Source organism: Panthera tigris, chromosome D1, assembly GCF_018350195.1.
Source record: "Panthera tigris isolate Pti1 chromosome D1, P.tigris_Pti1_mat1.1, whole genome shotgun sequence".
Lineage (NCBI taxonomy): Eukaryota > Metazoa > Chordata > Mammalia > Carnivora > Felidae > Panthera > Panthera tigris.
In genome coordinates this window covers 103,404,039-103,421,201 of record NC_056669.1, presented here as the reverse complement: position 1 = coordinate 103,421,201, position 17,163 = coordinate 103,404,039, and the positions used below count along the sequence as shown (strand labels likewise).

The window sequence follows — 17,163 nt, the reverse complement described above, 5'->3', positions numbered from 1 at the left end:
GGCTATCTAAAGGAAGTGCTTCCATTCCCACCCAGCATCCAGGGCCCGAGCTGTGTCTACACTCTCCCCATCAATGCGCCACATGCTGACCGTTTCTAAGCTCAGAGGGAGAACTGGTTCTTGCCAGTCGAGGTGGGGAGGGGAAAAGCCGCTACACCTGCTTCTTCACAACCTGCGGTAGACAACAGCCCTCTCAAACACTCATAACCCCACGGGCGATGAAAGCCACCAGGGCCCTCTCCTCTTTACCCGCTACCAACCCCCCAACCTTCAACAGATGATGGCATTACTGGGAATTCCCAGTGAAATCTGGGACGCTCCAGGGTGGCTCGTCGGTTAAGCGTCCAACTTACGCTCAGGTCATGATCTCACGGCTCGTGAGTTCAAGCCCTGAGTCAGGGGTGCTGACAGCTCAGAGCCTGAAGCCTGCTTCAGATTCTGTGTCTCCCTCTCTCTCTGCCCCTCTCCTGATTGCACTCTGTCTCTCTCTTTCAAAAACAAATAAAAAGAAAGAAAGAAAGAAAGAAAGAAAGAAAGAAAGAAAGAAAGAAAGAAAGAAAGAAAGAAAGAAAAAGAAATCTGGGACTCTCCAAACATCTGCGGAGTCTGTTTTGACTAGCTCCGCCATCACCTCATTCTCTGGCTTGTCTGGAACCTTCGGCAACCCAAGCTTAACAGTCAGGAGCTTAACTCCTTCAAAGGAGTTGAACTTGATGGCAGTGCCACAGTGCCCAAACTCATCTTCCTAAAAAGTCATTCCTTCTGTTCTCCTGGGATTAAAAGTCCCAATGCCCAACAGAGCACATAGGGACCATTAAGGTCTGGCCCTGCCCATGTTCCTCTCCTCATGATACACTCTCTAGACCAGGCACTTGGAACTCCCCACTTTTCCTGGACAGACCATCTTTCATGAAGGACTTCTTCCTGAAATGCATTTGCCCAGCCGGAAAAATTTTACTTAGCCTTTAAATTCAATCTTGGGGGCGCCTGGGTGGCTCAGTCAGTTGAGCCTCTGACTTGATTTCGGCTCAGGTCATGATCCCAGGGTTGTGGGATTAAGCTCCGTGTAGGGCTCTGCACTAGGAATCTCATTCTCTCTTTCTCTCTTTCTCTCTCTCTCTCCCTCTCTCCCTTCCCACCTCTAAAAAATAAAAATAAAAATAAAAATAATTAAATTCAATCTCAAACCATCTTCTCTGTCGGCCTTCCCTGACACTCCTCATGTAAAATTTAAAACCTTCCTAAGCAGGGCACCTGGGTTGCCCAGTTGTTTGGGCGTCACTTTGGCTCAGGTCATGATCTTGTGGTGGTGGGTTTGAGCCCCACGTCGGGCTCTGTGCTGACAGCTCAGAGCCTGGAGCCTATTTCAGATTCTGTCTCTCTCTCTCTTTCTGCCCCTCCCCCACTCATGCTCTGTCTCTCTCTCAAAAATAAACCTTTAAAAAATTTAAAAAAAACCAAACTTCTAAGCTCCCGATGCATCTTGTGCAGACCTTCCATAGCATCCAACACAGCCTACTGTTAATTATCCCTTTATTTATCAGTCTTTCCCTACTGGCTATAAACCCTGGAGGGTCAGGGCTGCCTTATCTATTATAACAGATACTCTGAGCGTACGTGCCTGCCCAGAAAGCCTTCCTTGGTGTAGATAACCTTCCCAGAATCATGTGGGGAAGGTGAAGGGGGTCAATCGTGAGCCAAACTCCCTGAGGAATTTGAATTGCAAAGCAAACAGAGATCTCTGCCAGTTTCTCAAAGAGTACCTTCACTTCTACTCTTCCTAAGCCTTCCCAACAGGTTCCACAACTGTTCCCAGCACTCTCCCAACAAACTCAAACAGTATTATTCTAATGTTTTTAGAAAATTCGTTTCACTGGAATTGGCTTTTCTCACTTGCACTTAAAATTACTTGTACGTGTCATTCATTCATTCACTCATTCATGCATTCCACATGTACACTGAGCACTCACCATGTGCTAGATATGTAAGAGAAATTTAATCAATTTTAGCTGAATGAAAACCCAGCCCCCACAGGGACTGCAGCCTGGATTCAGCCAGCAGTTTCTAAAGTTGAGATAAAATGCTCCTATTATCACTATCGTCAATACTTGGGCCTCTTAGTAGCCTCCAGAGAGCTCCATCTGCCAGCAAGGATCTCTGTGACCCTCACCGGAAAACAGGAACCCAGCCCTCCTCTGGGAAGGTGAGCTAACAAGCATTTGTCCCAACTCCTCTCTCCAGAGGTCTTCTAGAGACCCACACTGAAGGGAGATACCATGTGGGTACGTGTGTGTGGGTACACACCCATGGGTGTCAACACGGGATGGAAGGAAGTAGGATGAGTCTGCCATCTTAGGATGGACTGAGGGAAGTTTCTGGAAGCTGGGAACAACTGTGTCCTGGAGCTTGGGAGGCAGGCACCTAGCTCTCTGTCATGACGTCAATTTCTGAGGCCCCCGGAATTTGTACAGGGATCCCCCACATCCAAGACATCACCTTTTGGCTTTGGGCAGGGCAGCCTCATCCACCTCCAGTTGAGAAAAAGTGTGAACTAGGAAAGGAGAAGTCTCTGGTAACCCACAACCTCGGTCTAAAACCTTTGGTTACCAATTACTGGCTGTGAGAATCTCAATCAAGTCTTTTATTGCTCTGAGTTTTTTAATCTGTGAATGGTAATAACACCAGTCACCTTACGACTTTTACGGGCACTGGAAGACATCACATATGGAAGGTTTCTAGCACAATACTGAGCACATACCAGTGGCTCACAAATGTCAGTCTCCCTATCACCTTGCTGTAAAGACGTGACGGCTAAAAGAGTGACTTCTCTTCTGAGGAAGTCCTCGCACTAAAGGCTACGTCAGTAAGGTCAGCCACAGAGCATGACGATGATCTGGGTTCCATAAACTGCTCCATCACATACTGGTCACCAAGCCTTACACAACTGGTTTAACATCTCTGAGCCTCAATTTCCCTATCCACAAAATAGACAGAATAGCGTCTACCAATGCTTTTGTGAGGACAGAATATTTTAAAGTTCCTTATGCAATGAATAGCACATAGTTACAACTCAATAAAAGGGGCCGTACATAAGATCTAGCCGACTTCTCTATAGCTTTAACCTGGATATAAGTACCTTTAAACAGGAAAGGGGGGAAAAAAGAAGAAAAACAAAAAAACAAAAACAAACAAACAAAAAAGGTACAGGACTTTTAGAGTTAAATGCAACCTTACAGATTCTACCATCAAATTTTGTCACTGAGAGAGGGGCAAATCAAGGCCCACAGCCAAACAATGAGTTACTGCTGGCCAGGAGTAGAACCCCGGTTTCTTGATTCCCATCTTCCCATGCAGAGTCTTTCCCACTGTGCTGTGCTGTTTCCAAAAATATAACATCACAACATCAATTACAACAGCACAAGCTTTAGTCCAGTGAGAGAGTCCAAGGAAGAAGCCACCATCATGGGTGATCCGGAGTCATGGGACATTGGAACTTCCAACCAGCTTCTCCAAAAGGGGGTCTAACTGATCCCGGGGAAACCCCCTGTCCCTTCTGACACAGCCAGGCTCTCTCAGGCTGAGGCCTCAGGAGTCCCAAGGCCAAGGAAAGCACACAGCGTCCTTTATCTTGGGCCCACATGACTGAGCACAGCTGAGAAAAGAACTTGGGCATCTTTATCAGAGAATCAAGGCGTGTGGTAATAGGAACGTTGCAGTAGCTACATCGGCCGCAGAAGGAACAGTGAGAACCACGAGTTCAGCCGCTCACTTCCTCTCCCCCACCCCCAGCCCCATGATGCCTCTCCCACCAGGAGATGGGACATGGGCCAGAGGGCAGCACTGACACAGAGCCGTGTATCTAGCACCCATCCCTGCCTCTCAAATGTGCCCCACAGTCCCGTGAGGGCTGCCAGGACCATGACCTCCTCTCTGCAGAGTGGGGAGGGTTCAGGGGCCCGGCACGCAGCATGAAGGGGCTTTTGCTGTACTTCCTCTTACTCAGCATTCACTGCCTTTCTCTCAACTGCCTTCTCCATCATTCTCCATCTATCTGATGTGGGTCCCTTCCGTTAGCTTCTTGAATAAAAGCATTTGCCACCCATAGAGCCCTTACCAGATGCTGGGTGGCCACAACACCCTAGAGGTTATCCAAGGGCTCCCAGCCACTGGTTGGCAGAGTCTGGGCTCGAACTTCGCTTGTCTGTCCTAAGCCCTTGTTACCCCCCTGCACCTTCCCAAAGCGGCCCATCCCGAGAGTGACCAGGAGCCAAGGAGAGCAGCAGCCCGGCCCTGCGGAAAGCTGGGCACTTGTCTGCACTAAGCCTGGGCTTTCTCGCCAAGTAAGGAGCTTAGCTTTCCAGTGCAGCTTTGTGGAACCCCAGGACACTTCAGATGAGCCTCAGAAACTGGCCAGGGAAGCCAGGGAGGGGGGAGGCAGGCAGGTGGGCCCTTCCCCACTCTTAAATCTGTGTAGCTTCCCTTCTGTCTGCTTTATACACTGGGGCTGAATGTAACACTTCATTTGAAGAAAGTCCTGTTGTCAACAGAGCAAAGAAAAGAAGAAAAAAGGAAGTAAGCAAGCAAGCAAGCAAACCAGCAAGCTTAGCTAACCGAGAAACCACTGCTGTAAACAAATGGATGCCTTCTCAAGAAGAGGGGAAGGGGGGCGCCTGGTGGGCTCAGTCGGTTGAGCGTCCCACTTCAGCTCAGGACATGATCTCGCGGTTGTCAGTTCGAGCCCCGCATCGGGCTCGCTGCTGTCAGCCTGTCAGCAGGGAACCTGCTTTGGATCCTCTGTCCCCCTCTCTCTGCGCCTCGCCCACTTACACTCTCTCAAAAACAAACAAACATTAAAAAAAAGAGAGAGAGAGAGAAAAACCCCACTGCTCCTTTTCCAGGTACAAACTTTCATTTTCATTTTATTTATTTTATAAAAATTAGTCACGGGTATGAAAGGTGATGATAGGGGAAGATGATAGGGAATATAGTCACCAGAGTAATTCCGTCGTGTGGTGACACCGTGGTGAGCGCTGCATAACACAGGCTTGTCAAATCACCGTGTCCTACGCCTGAAACTGGTGTTAACATTGTGTGCCAACTATACTTCCGTTAGAGATTTTAAGACAAACAACCTGCTGCAGTCTAAGTTTAAATCACCGGCAATTCCTCGAGGATCCTACAAATCAGAGCAGCAAGACAGAAGGACGGGACAAAGGAAGGAAAAGGGAGCCATCGCGGATGACGATGACGCCCATTTACTCCTCGGGGGTCCCGGGACAAGACGGAAGGCCCCGGATCTCTCGGGAACGTTCTGGGGTGAGGGAAAGGCACCAGCAAGCAGTCTGGGCTGCGAAGGGACATCTGGTCCTTAACGGCCGGCAGCGGGGGTATTAAAGGATTGTGGCTGGCGGAGGCGGCGCCCTCGTGGCACAAGCAGGTGAGCACGAGTCTGTGCCCCTCCTCCACATGGGAACAGCTCTCTGCTCGAGGCGCATGCGCCTCTTCATAAACCCAGACTTGCCCCCAATGAATTCAAAGAGACAGCGCCGTGTGCACTTCCTCCTTCCTGCTCCCCTCTCCCCCACCTGCCTCCCTCTGCAGCGAGGGTCTGCGGATTCCCAGGGACAACAAACACTACGGCTTACGAGGGTTCCAAGCGCGCGCGCACACACACACACACACACACACACACACACACACACAGGCCCGTGACACACTGCCCAACGTCTGGTTTTTCCAGTCCCTCTTCTTCAATTAAAAGAGCCACAGATTCTGAGTAAGCAGCTCTCAACAAGTACTCGGCGTTCTCTGCTCCCCACTTAAAGAGTGTGCCTACCCTTCTCCGACCCCCCCCCCACCCCCCCACCCCCGTCTCCCTCCCACACTGTCCTTTCTCCCTGTGAAACAAGGGGACACTTCCCTTTTCCCAAGCAGGCTCCATGCTCCGCACAGAGCTTGATCTCTCACGAGTCTGGGATCATGACCTGAGCCAAAATCCAGAGTTGGACACTCAACTGACTGAGCCACCCAGGTGCCCCCATTCTGACTTCTTTTTAACTCAAGAGCTAGTTAGAAAGGCATTTTCAATTTCCAAAGCAGGTAAGGAGGGCTATTACTGTATTGTTAATTTTATTATGCCATCGTCAGGGAACATAGCCTACTGGACTTAATATTCTGTGCAACTGGACACTTCTTCATATCATTATACACAGTCAGTATTTTTTAATCTTCCACGTGCGTTTGAAGACACTTTGCATTCTGTTCGTTGCATAGAAAAATCATCAAACTTCATCCCCAGGTGCCATGTTAACTCCTACCTGTTTTTGCTTCTCAGGACCTAAGCTAGGTCTGATAAGGAACAGCAAAAAGGGATGGAAGTTTACTTAAAGAAAAGGAGGAGGGAGGGGTGCCTGTGTGGCTCAGTCGGTTAAGTGTCTGACTTTTGATTTCAGCTCTGGTCGTGACCCCAGGATTGTGGGATTCTCTGTCCCCCTCTCTATCTCCTTCCCCCTTCCCTCTCTCTCTCTCTCTCTTTCTCTCTCAAAATAAATAACTTTAAAAAAAAAGAAAAAAGAAAAACAGGAGGGAAAAAAACAGCCTTTGTGTAGATGTTGTCTACACAGGTGAGGAATCTGAGGTAGGGAGATTAACTCACCCAGAATCACATGGCTAATATGGAACAAAGACAGGATGGAACCATACCTGGTCCAATCCACCGAGTTCGCAGTGCATTCACTTAGAGACATGGTGGGGTCTCGTAACCAACTGCCATACCCACACATTCTCCTTCCCACTACAAGGTCCAATCCATTCGCTCATTCATTCACCCAACAGTATTTACTGAACAACCAGCATTTATTTGCCACTAGAGATGCAGAGACCAAACTCAGCAGCCCCTGCTCTCCAGGACCTCACTGTCTCCGATGGGAGGCACACGGGTCATTACAACCCCACATGGTGAGTGAGGACAGCACTTAAGACAAGAAGACCAGGTGCCCAACCTCCCTGAATCCAAGGCAGAGCCTGGGGAGGATGGAAGCATATACAATAATGTGTGCAAAGGTGACTCCTTGGGGAAATTTTGAAAGATGAGTGAATTTACCCAAAGGATACCTCCAGGAAGGCCACTGGAATAAGAAGACCACACCTTTTTCCTGCTTTCTCTCTCATCCCAGGAGCCAAAGACATTGGAAGAGTATCTTCTGCTTCCTCCTGGAGAGTTCATTGGGCTTCTGTTCTTTAGTGATAAGACTTCTTACTGGCCCACGATTTCTTTCTGGAACATTGTTCCTCCCCTACTCCAGCTTTCTGCGCTCTTTTCGGACTTCCTCTCCGTCTCAACCCCACCACTCAATACCCCACAGCCTCCAGTTCTCAGGGACGAGGCATGGAGGGACTAATAACCTCTTCTTCTCTACTCATCTCTACTTCCTTTCAGCCCCTGTGCCCAAGCCCCCTCCCATCATGATCCTTCTAGAAAACACTTCACTATGTATTAGGTAACATCTATTGAGCACTCCACAGGAGCTGAGGATTCTTCTGGGACATGCACTTTATACGTACCATTTAATCTCTACAATCTTCTGGGGACCCTCCCCATCTTACAGCTGAGAAAATTAAGGCATAAAGATGTCAAGCAATCTGCTCAAGATGGGACAGACGGTGCGTGCTGGAGCTGGGAGAGCCCGTGCAGCCGGCTGCTGAGCCCTTGCTGTCTACCACCCCGGAGGGATGCCTCCAACGGCAGCCGCACGCCAGCAGCTGCACCGGCCACTGGAAACACACTTCCAAAGCATGAAAACACACGAGCTGAATAAACGGACAAGGTCACGGAAACAAGGAACACCTGAGAAGCAGACACAGGCCAGGGCAGGCTAAGAAAGCAAGACACCTAACTGCAACGTGGTGTCCTGGATGGGACCCCAGATCAGGAAAAGGGCCGTTCATGGGAAAATGAGTGGAATCCAAATCAAGTCTGGAGTTCAGAGAATAGGAACGTGCCAACATCAGGATCGTTAAAGCATCCCTCGGTTGTGACAAACGTACCATCAAAATGGAAGGTGTCAACAAGGGAGGAAACCAGGTGGGGGTGGACAGGAACTCCCTGTGCTGCCTTTGTGGCTTTTCTGTAAGTCTAAAATTGGTCCAAAATCAAAAGGATGTGTTCCACTGATCTCCTTTAGGTTGAACTGCATTTACAGCAGCCCTCCCGTCCGGCAGGGGGACGTTGCCGTGGAAACGGCCCAATGCCAGAAAGCAGGCTGGCCTGACCGTGGAGACCCGTCAGGGCAGGGAGCTGAAGAGGCTGGGTATTAAAGCAGCTGCAGATAAGGTCCCTCAGGGACTACAGAATCTCCAAGTAAGCTCATCTGCAGAACGTCCCCATTTGCTCACTGGACAGTGTGGTTTGCAGCCTTCCCCACCGTGAGCCGGGCCGTGGAAGTGCAGGGGGAACGAGGCCTGCGTGATCTGTGCTCCCTCACACAGCAGACAAGGACGGGGCAGGCGGCTTCTGAAACCCTGGGCCGCTGCTGTCACACATCAACCAAGATAAACAGTTTGTGGAGTGGTAAATGCTGTCCGCTCAAGGTCTGGGGGCTTCCCTGTGGTGGTGACACTGGAACTGAGTGTTGAGAGACTCCTAAGATTTGGGGCACCTGGGTGTCCCAGTTAAGCGTCCAGCTCTTGGTCTCAGCTCAGGTCATGATCTCATGGTTTGTGAGTGCAAGCCCCGTGTCGGGCTCTGTGCTGACAGCATGGATCCTGCTTGGGATTCTCTCTCTCCCTCTCTCTCTGCCCCTCCCCTGCTCACTCACTCTTTCTTTCTCTCAAAAATAAATACATAAATAAACAAACTTTTAAAAAATTTTTTTTAAAAAGAGAGATGTTATTAGATTTTGCCAGAGGAAAAATGGGGTGGCTAGATTTTCACCATGGCACCCACATCTTCTCCTTCATCGTCTTTCTGAACGGGGCAATCCTCCATGATGTAGTGGGCTAAGGGTTTAGGAATAGCTAGGAGCCTTGGAATTCAGCCACCCTTGTCCTTGAAGATGGAACCAGTGACCTCTGGCATCATTAGCAAATTCACAGGCTCTCGGAGTAAATGCTGCTCAACTCCACCCCACAGGGAATAGAGAGGGAAGAGTAAGTCCCAACGATGGGCAAGGGATGTGGGAGGGCCAAGCTGTCGATTAGTCAATAATCAGTCGGATAAACATTTACTAGATAACTACCATGCAGAGTTCGGGGCACTGGGGCTCCAGAGGAATACCTTTCTGCCACTGCATCAGGCCGTGTGCATTGTAGATGGGCAGATGATCAAATAAAGTGCAGGGAGATTAAAAAAAAAAAAAAAAAAGGCAAGACAGACATGTTCGATCTTGATCCCAACTTTTCCCAGCTAGGGATCTCCATCAAATCTGAGCCTCGATTTCCTTACCTGTGAAATGGGAATAATGTAAAACAGCACCTTGCCTTGCGTGGTTGAAGGGATTAGAGACAACGAATGCAAGGCACCTAACACAGGTCCCATCAAATAGTATGTAGCTGCTCAATAAATGATCAATTTTACTGCAGTTGATGACACAGTGACAACAAGGAATAGAACCATCACTCCTTTTTTTTTTTAAGATTTTATTTTTAAGTAATGTCTACACCCAATGTGAGGCTTGAACTCACAACCCCAAGATAAAGAGTCACAAGCTCTACAGACAGAGCCAGCCACGTGCCCCCAAGTTACAATAGTACTTAAGGAGACAAAGAGTCCAACTCTTGAAAAAACAAAGGAAGGTGGTTTCAAGCCTACTCCATGGTGACAAAAACCCCATGAACCTAACAGCAGAAAGGTATTTGCTGCAAAGCGATATACAGCCCTTTATGTGCAGCTGGAATGAGGGAGAATACTCTAGGCTGCAGTTAGGGAGGGTAAGTGGAAAGAATGCGTTTTGGAAGATGGCTAGGAATTTTGACAGTAGGAGAAGGGAGAGAGAGCACCCTGGCTTCTGCCAGGCCCTGGTCTCCCCCCTCACTCACAGGAACAAAAATAAAACTAATCCCCTTCCCTCGTCCAAGCGTTTTCTCTTCTGGCCTCAGCCTGATGAGTCCATAATCCCTGCTCAATCCCCTGTTAACTCATCTCGGCCTGGCCTCCCAGTCTGCTCCAGCTAAATCGCTCTCCCGGGGGTGAATCCTCCCAGGAAGAAATCACAGACCAGTGAGAAATCTTATCACTGAAGTACAGAATCTCAATGAAAAGGGTCTTAAGTTGAATCTCAGTGAAGAGATTCTCAAGTCAGGATGTTAAGATTTGGTTAGGATCCAAAGCACCTGGCACATAGCAGGGGCCAATATCTATGCAGTAAACGAATTGAGCTTTAAGGGGAAGTACAGCCCCATGATTCTGAGGGGTTATACTCTGACCCTTAACATCAGGACCTCTGATCCCACAGAGATCCAGACTGTCAAAAGCAGCAGGAGGCCAAGGAACCCTTCAGGATGCAGCAAGAGACAAGACAGAACAGAATGAATAAAAAGTTACTCCGGTCTTTTAGAGTCCCAGGTGGTTGATTTCATCCGTGCATCCCTATTAGCACTTGCCTTGGAGGGGCCGGTGTACCCCAAGTTCTTTCTAGTCCTCCGTAGACCAACTCCAGGGGGTCCAAAGTTCTTGCCCTCTTTTCCCTACCCTACATCACTGGCTTCTCTGCTATCATTATCTACCTTTAATTTGCGAGTTGTTTCATACATGACCATTTACTCTTTAAGACCAGAACCTTGTGTAGTAATTCTGCATAACATGCTATCCAGCAGGAAGAGGTCAGAAAGGAGGATCAGCACACCCAGCACAGGAAAGTCCCAAAGCACTTATCGTGGTGAAATAGTGGAGCACTCGCCAATGAGACAGTGACTGAGAAAATCCAGGATCCCTGCCTCTCAGGAGACTCTACGTGCCTTGAAGAGATCGGACTTGATCTTAACGAGACCTGAGCTCAAGCATCACTTCTGGGAAACACCCTGCACCCCCTAGTGTCTTGTCCCCAGAGGCCAGTCGACAGGGTCTTCCCACAGTAGCTTCTAACACAAGGAAGGTATCATCATTTTCCGTTTCTTGTGTGTCTCCCTATCTGACTGTGAACTTCTAAGGTCCAGGAATAGGTGGTAATCACCATTATAACCCGGCACCTAAGGCGGGGCTTGGGCCATAGTAGGTGCTCAGTCAATGTTTGCTGAATGAAAAGAGAGCCGGGCAAGAGGTCCCTGGATGGGAATTGTGTGGACTCAGTAGATCCAAAGTTCAGCTAGTGAGAAATCAGCTTGTGAGACGGGCTGGGGGTAGACCCTGTGCATTCCTGGTAAGCCTGTCCTACTCCCTGAAGAAGCAGGCTGCTGAGGAGGCCTACCAGGAGGAGCAATGCAAGAGATGAGTCAGGTCTTGTGACCATGGCCTCGGGAAGGTGTGCCCCTTCAGTGTGGATGCTGCTCCCGGCAGGTCAAGTTGGGGGAACGCACATGCACAATGGTGGGTGATTATCTTGGATTATTTCATTCAACCTCCACAATGGCTCTATGGGGAAGGTATGATGACCCACTTTACAGGCGCAACTCTGAGACCTTGGTCCTGGAAACCCAAGAGCCTCATGGTGCCTAACACAGGTTCACACACAACAAAGCATTTTAGAGAACCATGTATCAGCAAGGTGGATGAGGGCCTGAAATCGGTTTGCCTCTCCACCCTCAGAGAGCTGCTCAAACTCCCCACAAGCTTCCTGCCTCACCCCAGGCTTAAGAGTTCCCAACCTCTCTGGCCACCCCAGTCCGTCCCTGGGCAGCTCTGACTACTGAGAATGCTTTCACACAGAGAATCCTTATTTTGACCCATCAACTTCACATCTACTCCTGATACCCACACAGAGGAAGGCTAATCTCCTGCACATGACCGCCCTCCCCCAGTTATCACCTCGCCTCCCCCAAAGGTTTAGAAAGATGCCACAGAGGAGATTACACAGGCTGTTCAGTGTGAAACTGGTTTCATGCGGGGTAACCAATGTTTTTTATTGATGAAAATAATCAGAGGGATGGTTATCTTGTTGCAGTGAAGGCATCTCTCACCCAGAGGTGGGGGATGGGGGGGGGGGATGGACTAGAAACCAAAACCCATACAAACGTGAACAATGATCCAGGGGAAAACATCAGTATTGCCAAGAGGGGGTTCTGAGATGAACCAAACTTCTTGTTTTACAAAAGAGGAACAGAGAAGCAGAAGGGGTACAAAGGAACACAGCTATTAAGTGGCAAGGCAACAATCAGAACCTTTGAACCTGCAGCCTGGTCCTCTTTGCTGGGCACCACCAGCCATGCCCCTGCTCCAAAACCTGTTATTTCAGAACAGCACCCCACAAGTGCCCAGTCTCCAGTGTGACCTTTCCCTTCCCCAGAGGTAAAGCCCCGCCCGGAGGCTTGGGGAAGCCAGGGGACTTGCTTGGCTTTCCTGGCAAACTGAATTGATGCTCAGAACTCAAGAGTTCTTTGCTATTTGTTGACCGTGGGCTTGAAAGGGGCAGTGGGCTATCTTCCTCTGGAAATGGGTTTCCTAACGCAAGGAAGGGAGTCGCCTGGGCCTGCCGTTCAGTTCTGCACTGTTTTATGATTGCTGGGTGTGTGGCTGATAAGGGAAGATCTTCAAAACCACACTCCTCTTTCCTTTCCAGCGAGCCTCAGGGAAGGAGTATGGTGGAGAGCGTCAGGAGCCTGGGTTCCTCTCCGGGCTGTGCCCTGACCGGCCCTGGGAACCGCGACACCCCTCCTACCCAAGCTGAGCTCTACTTGCCTCTTGTATAAAAAATAGGGGCAGGGGCGCCTGGGTGGCGCAGTCGGTTAAGCGTCCGACTTCAGCCAGGTCACGATCTCGCGGTCCGTGAGTTCGAGCCCCGCGTCGGGCTCTGGGCTGATGGCTCGGAGCCTGGAGCCTGTTTCCGATTCTGTGTCTCCCTCTCTCTCTGCCCCTCCCCCGTTCATGCTCTGTCTCTCTCTGTCCCAAAAATAAAAAAAATAATAAAATAAATAAAAAAAATAAAAAAAAAATAGCGGCAATAAAATCTGCCCTGTCTGTAAAGGCGATATTATGAAGCTTCAATGACAAAGAGCGGGCAGGAGGCAGGGAGGCTCCCTCCCCGGCTCCTTCCCCAACCCCCTCCCCCCCCCATCTGTAGCTGCCCTTTTTCTTCTCTCACTTCTCCATCACCCTCACCTCCTCTGCAGCATTATGACCCAGAGCAGGTGAAAGGAGTGCAAAGGTCTTACCCAGGATAAGGGAAGAGAAAGAAAAGCGACTGTAACAGCATCTCAGCAGTGCCTTGAACAAGGCCTGTATTTTTGCCAGAGGAGCTTTTACAGCTATCAGCATATTTACCACCTATTCATCCCACACGTACCCTGCATCATGCAAAGGGCTCTGTGTGCTCTTGCTTTTAGTCCTTACAACCACACACTTCACAGACCTGAAAACTTAAGCTCAGAGGTGGAGGGACAGCCAGTAATCGGTGTAGCCAGGAGGCAACCCCAGTTCTATCCATTCCCAAGCTTCCCAAACTTTCATGTGTTCTTGCATCCCCTGGGGAGATTCGAGAGCAATCAGACTGATTTTGTGGGTGCAGGCAGGGGCTGAAGCCTCGCAATTCTCACAAGCTCCCAAGAAGAGGGACTGCTTTGTGTCTATCAAAGGCTACATTTAAAATTCCATATAGACAGAGCCTGTGTCCCCCAATCCCCAGGGCTGAGCACCAGGCCTGCCCCATAGAATGTACTTGGTAATTATTTGTTATGTGAGTCAATGACTCAAAAACCCAAGCTTTAACCATCCTCTGTATCAAGTCCCATTATGTCATTTGATCTCATAGCAAATCTCTAAGGGATGATCATCCCCGTTTGACAGACAAGGAAACACAGGCTCAAAAGACTAAGTAGCTCGGGGTTTTACAGCTTTTGTGCAGTAGGACTGGAGGCGGTCTACCTTCATTCAGATCCTTTGCCCTGACCACAGCTGTCCGGAGGATGAGGGAGAAATTAATAATTATAGACCTCAGGGTGGCGAGGTGCTGGGCCCATCCTGGCACGTGACCAGCTCACAGCTCAGGAGGTCACCCAGGGGCTCTGAGCAGGTCCTGGGGGAGGGGCAGCCGTACTCGGCGCCCCCTCCCCGCCCCCCAAGGGAGACAAGGAGGGTAGGAGGAGGCTGATCCTGGGCATATTGCCAGGTAGCAGGTTGGTAGAGGTGACCCGTGACCTCACAGAGAACTCCTCTGGACTCAAAGAACCCCCACCCGCAGACCCCAGCTCTGAACTGAAACTGTCCAGCTTGGGGGAGAGGAGGGAGGCATCCAGGGAAATCACAACCTAGGGATGAATCACTGGCACATGACCCCGAAGCGGAGGGGCGGGGAAGGGGCGCGGATGCGGCGGGAGCTCCGGGGGCGCAGGCCTGATGCGGGGGGACCCCCCTCTAGCCCGGATTTGGGGAGCATAGGGAAGGCCCTCTCCCTCGCAGCTGTGCCCCCGGCCCAACAGTTCCCGGGTGCGGCGGGACTCACGGCTTTCAGCTGCTCCAGCCGGTCCTTCATCCTGCTGCCCAGGCGCCCAGAGGCAGGTGAGCGCGTCCCAGGTGAGCGCGTCCCAGGTGAGCGGCCGGAAGTGGCGGGCGGCCGGCCGGCCGGGTCGGGGCGAAGGAGCTGGAGGGGCAGGCGGAGGCGGGCGGCGGCCGCGGGCTAGGAGGAGCGTCCGAGGCCACGGGAGGCTCCGCCGCGCCGCCCCCTGCGGCCCCGCCGGCGCCGCGCTCTCCAAATCCGGCTCCCGGGCCGGCGCCGGCGCGCAGCGCAGATCCGCCCGGCGGGCCCGCCCCTCACCTGCGCCGCGCCCCGCGCTCCTCCTTAAAGGGCCCTCCGCTCGGGCGGCTCCGGCTCCGGCGCGGGGGGGAGGGCGGGGGAGTCCAGGGAAAAGGGCGGGCCCGAGGGAGAACCCCTCCTTTTCCCCCGACGGCCGCTCGCGGCCTGCACCGGGCTGTGTCGGGCCCGGCCGCACACTGTCCCGGGGACCGAGAACGCTGTGCGCCTAGCAGGTGGGAGGGAGAGCCAGGCGTCCCTCCCCGCCCCCCCCCTCCCCGCAACCGAGGAAGGGCGCCCCAAGGGACGGAGCTGGCCGTCCGGGGGACTGCGGGATACCGCTGGGGGCGCGTGTTCTTTCCTGGAGGAAATAACCGGGGGTGCGGCGGGGCGGCGGCGAAGACTCTGGATTTGACGCTGGTCGCAATCGCGACCCCTCCGAGAAATGGAAGCAGTCCAACGTTGGAGGCAGCACCTGCCGCTAATAATCTGTACAACTTTGGGGGTCGCGGTTTCTCTAGGGGACTCCGTTTCCGGAGGGGTCTGGTTCGCACCGCACAGAACCGGGGTGGTAAGATCGAGATGTCAGTGTCACGAACTGTTTGTCAAGCTGAAGCCGTCTTCGTTCCTACGAGGTGTGGACTGCCAGGTGGGATGGGTCTACCGAAAAGGTGGGCGGGGTCTTTGCGCCGCCCCTTCCCTCCCTTTCTTCCCTCTTCCCCGTTCATCTTCCTCCTTGGGAACCACCGACCTATCCAGCAGAGGGCGGCGCTCAGTAAGTGGGAGTGGCAGTCCGAAGACTGAATTCTCAAGTCACGACAAGAATGTGCTCTGTGTATTCAGGTTAAAAGGCTGTAAATATTTTCGTAATTCTAACAGAACTTTGCCCTCCTCTGCGATCTTAGTGCGTGCTCCAGGCTGACTTCATCTCCTCCCATAAAGATACGGTCGTAAGCGGTCGGGCTGGATGAACTCATTCTCGTCCCTGATCCTCCTTTGGGCTACACTTCCTTCCACCCCGGACGCTCCCTAGGTGGGTTCCCGAAGTTAGTAAAGGAAGGCTTCTGCTCCCCCTGGTGGTCCTAAATGGAAAAGGTGAGTAAATCGCACACCGTATCTCCCCTTCCCTTAACAAATTTTTGTTAGTGCGCATACATTAGCTGGGTCCCCCTCCTCAGGAAAAGAGAGTCTCCTGAGGGAAACAGAGATGTGAACGACTCTTTACATTAAAGTCTGGAAAGAGCCATAGGAGTCTGGTATAAGGATCAAGGATGGCCACACCACCTGCCTGAACACATCCAGGGATGGAACATCCAAGACCTCCTGGTTAAAGAGAATTGTTTTCAAAAAGAAAAAATCATGACTCTCAGACAACTATAAAGTGAACACACATCAAAGATTTTATTTGACTCATTAATTAATGAGGGAACGAGTAAAGTGTGAAAAACCTGTTTACAGAAGGACCCAAAAAACAGACACACAGGCCATCAGGAATGCTGAAATGAATATGTTAAATGCAAAACCGACTTCCGGGGGTGGGAGGAGATCAATGGCACCTCAATCAGATTTTGTTTGCATCTCCGTGGAAAAGAACTAATTGCATTACTAGCAGTTTTCTACCATCTACAGAATTGTAGTTACAGGACCATAGGAGGCACAGACCATTAATAAAAACAGATAACCCAGTGCTCCTTTGGGCAGCACATATACTAAAATATAGATATACGATATAGAGAAGATTAGCATGGCCCCTGCACAAGGATGACACACAAATTCATGAAGCTTCCATATTCCCCCCCCCCCCCCCCGCATTGGGCTGTCTGCTGTCAGCACAGAGCCCATTTCAGATCCTCTCCCCTTCTGTCTCTGCCCTTCCCCCACTTGTGCTCTATCTCTTAACATAAATAAACATACATAAATAAATGCAGATAATCCAAAAAGGCCTACCATACCATCTGACACCCAGTAATCTTTTTTTTTCCATTTTAACTGCTTCACAATTTTTCCAGACACTCTCAAGAAAGCATCTTTCCCGATTGAACAGTTCCAACTGTTCAAAAAAAATTTTTTTTTTCTCTACAAAACAAAAATTTCCCTCCCTATAATTTCCACCACTGTTTATTGTTCCTTGCCTTTGCCCAAACATTAAGAAGTGTAATCTGTCCTTCACAAGATGGGCTTTCCATGAAGGGAGAGTTGCTGTGGGGCTGGAGAATGATTGCTGATATATGTAGCCGGGAGGCCTGAGTTGTAGCCAGAGTTTCTGCCACAAAACTTAACACTTAAC

General features: G+C 50.7%; 1 protein-coding gene and 1 non-coding gene across 5 annotated transcripts in view; one reads left to right on the top strand and one right to left on the bottom strand.

The window, feature by feature from the left end:
- The window catches only part of STX3 (syntaxin 3), a 40,011-nt gene extending 25,301 nt beyond the window's left edge, over window positions 1-14,710 (bottom strand). The window contains exon 1 of one of the 4 annotated variants that reach the window (XM_042957398.1): window positions 14,589-14,710. In XM_042957398.1, coding sequence (XP_042813332.1) covers window positions 14,589-14,618 — 30 coding nt within the window. In that variant the 5' untranslated portion in view covers window positions 14,619-14,710. The remainder of the gene's footprint in view (window positions 1-14,588) is intronic. The other 3 variants (XM_015542025.2, XM_015542024.2, XM_042957400.1) reach the window with 3 other exon arrangements.
- A 1,851-nt stretch (window positions 14,711-16,561) lies between these two features.
- On the top strand, window positions 16,562-16,672 carry LOC122231555. Its single transcript, XR_006208825.1, has one exon. It is a non-coding gene; the product is annotated as a U6 spliceosomal RNA (small nuclear RNA).
- The last annotated feature ends 491 nt before the right edge of the window (window positions 16,673-17,163 follow it).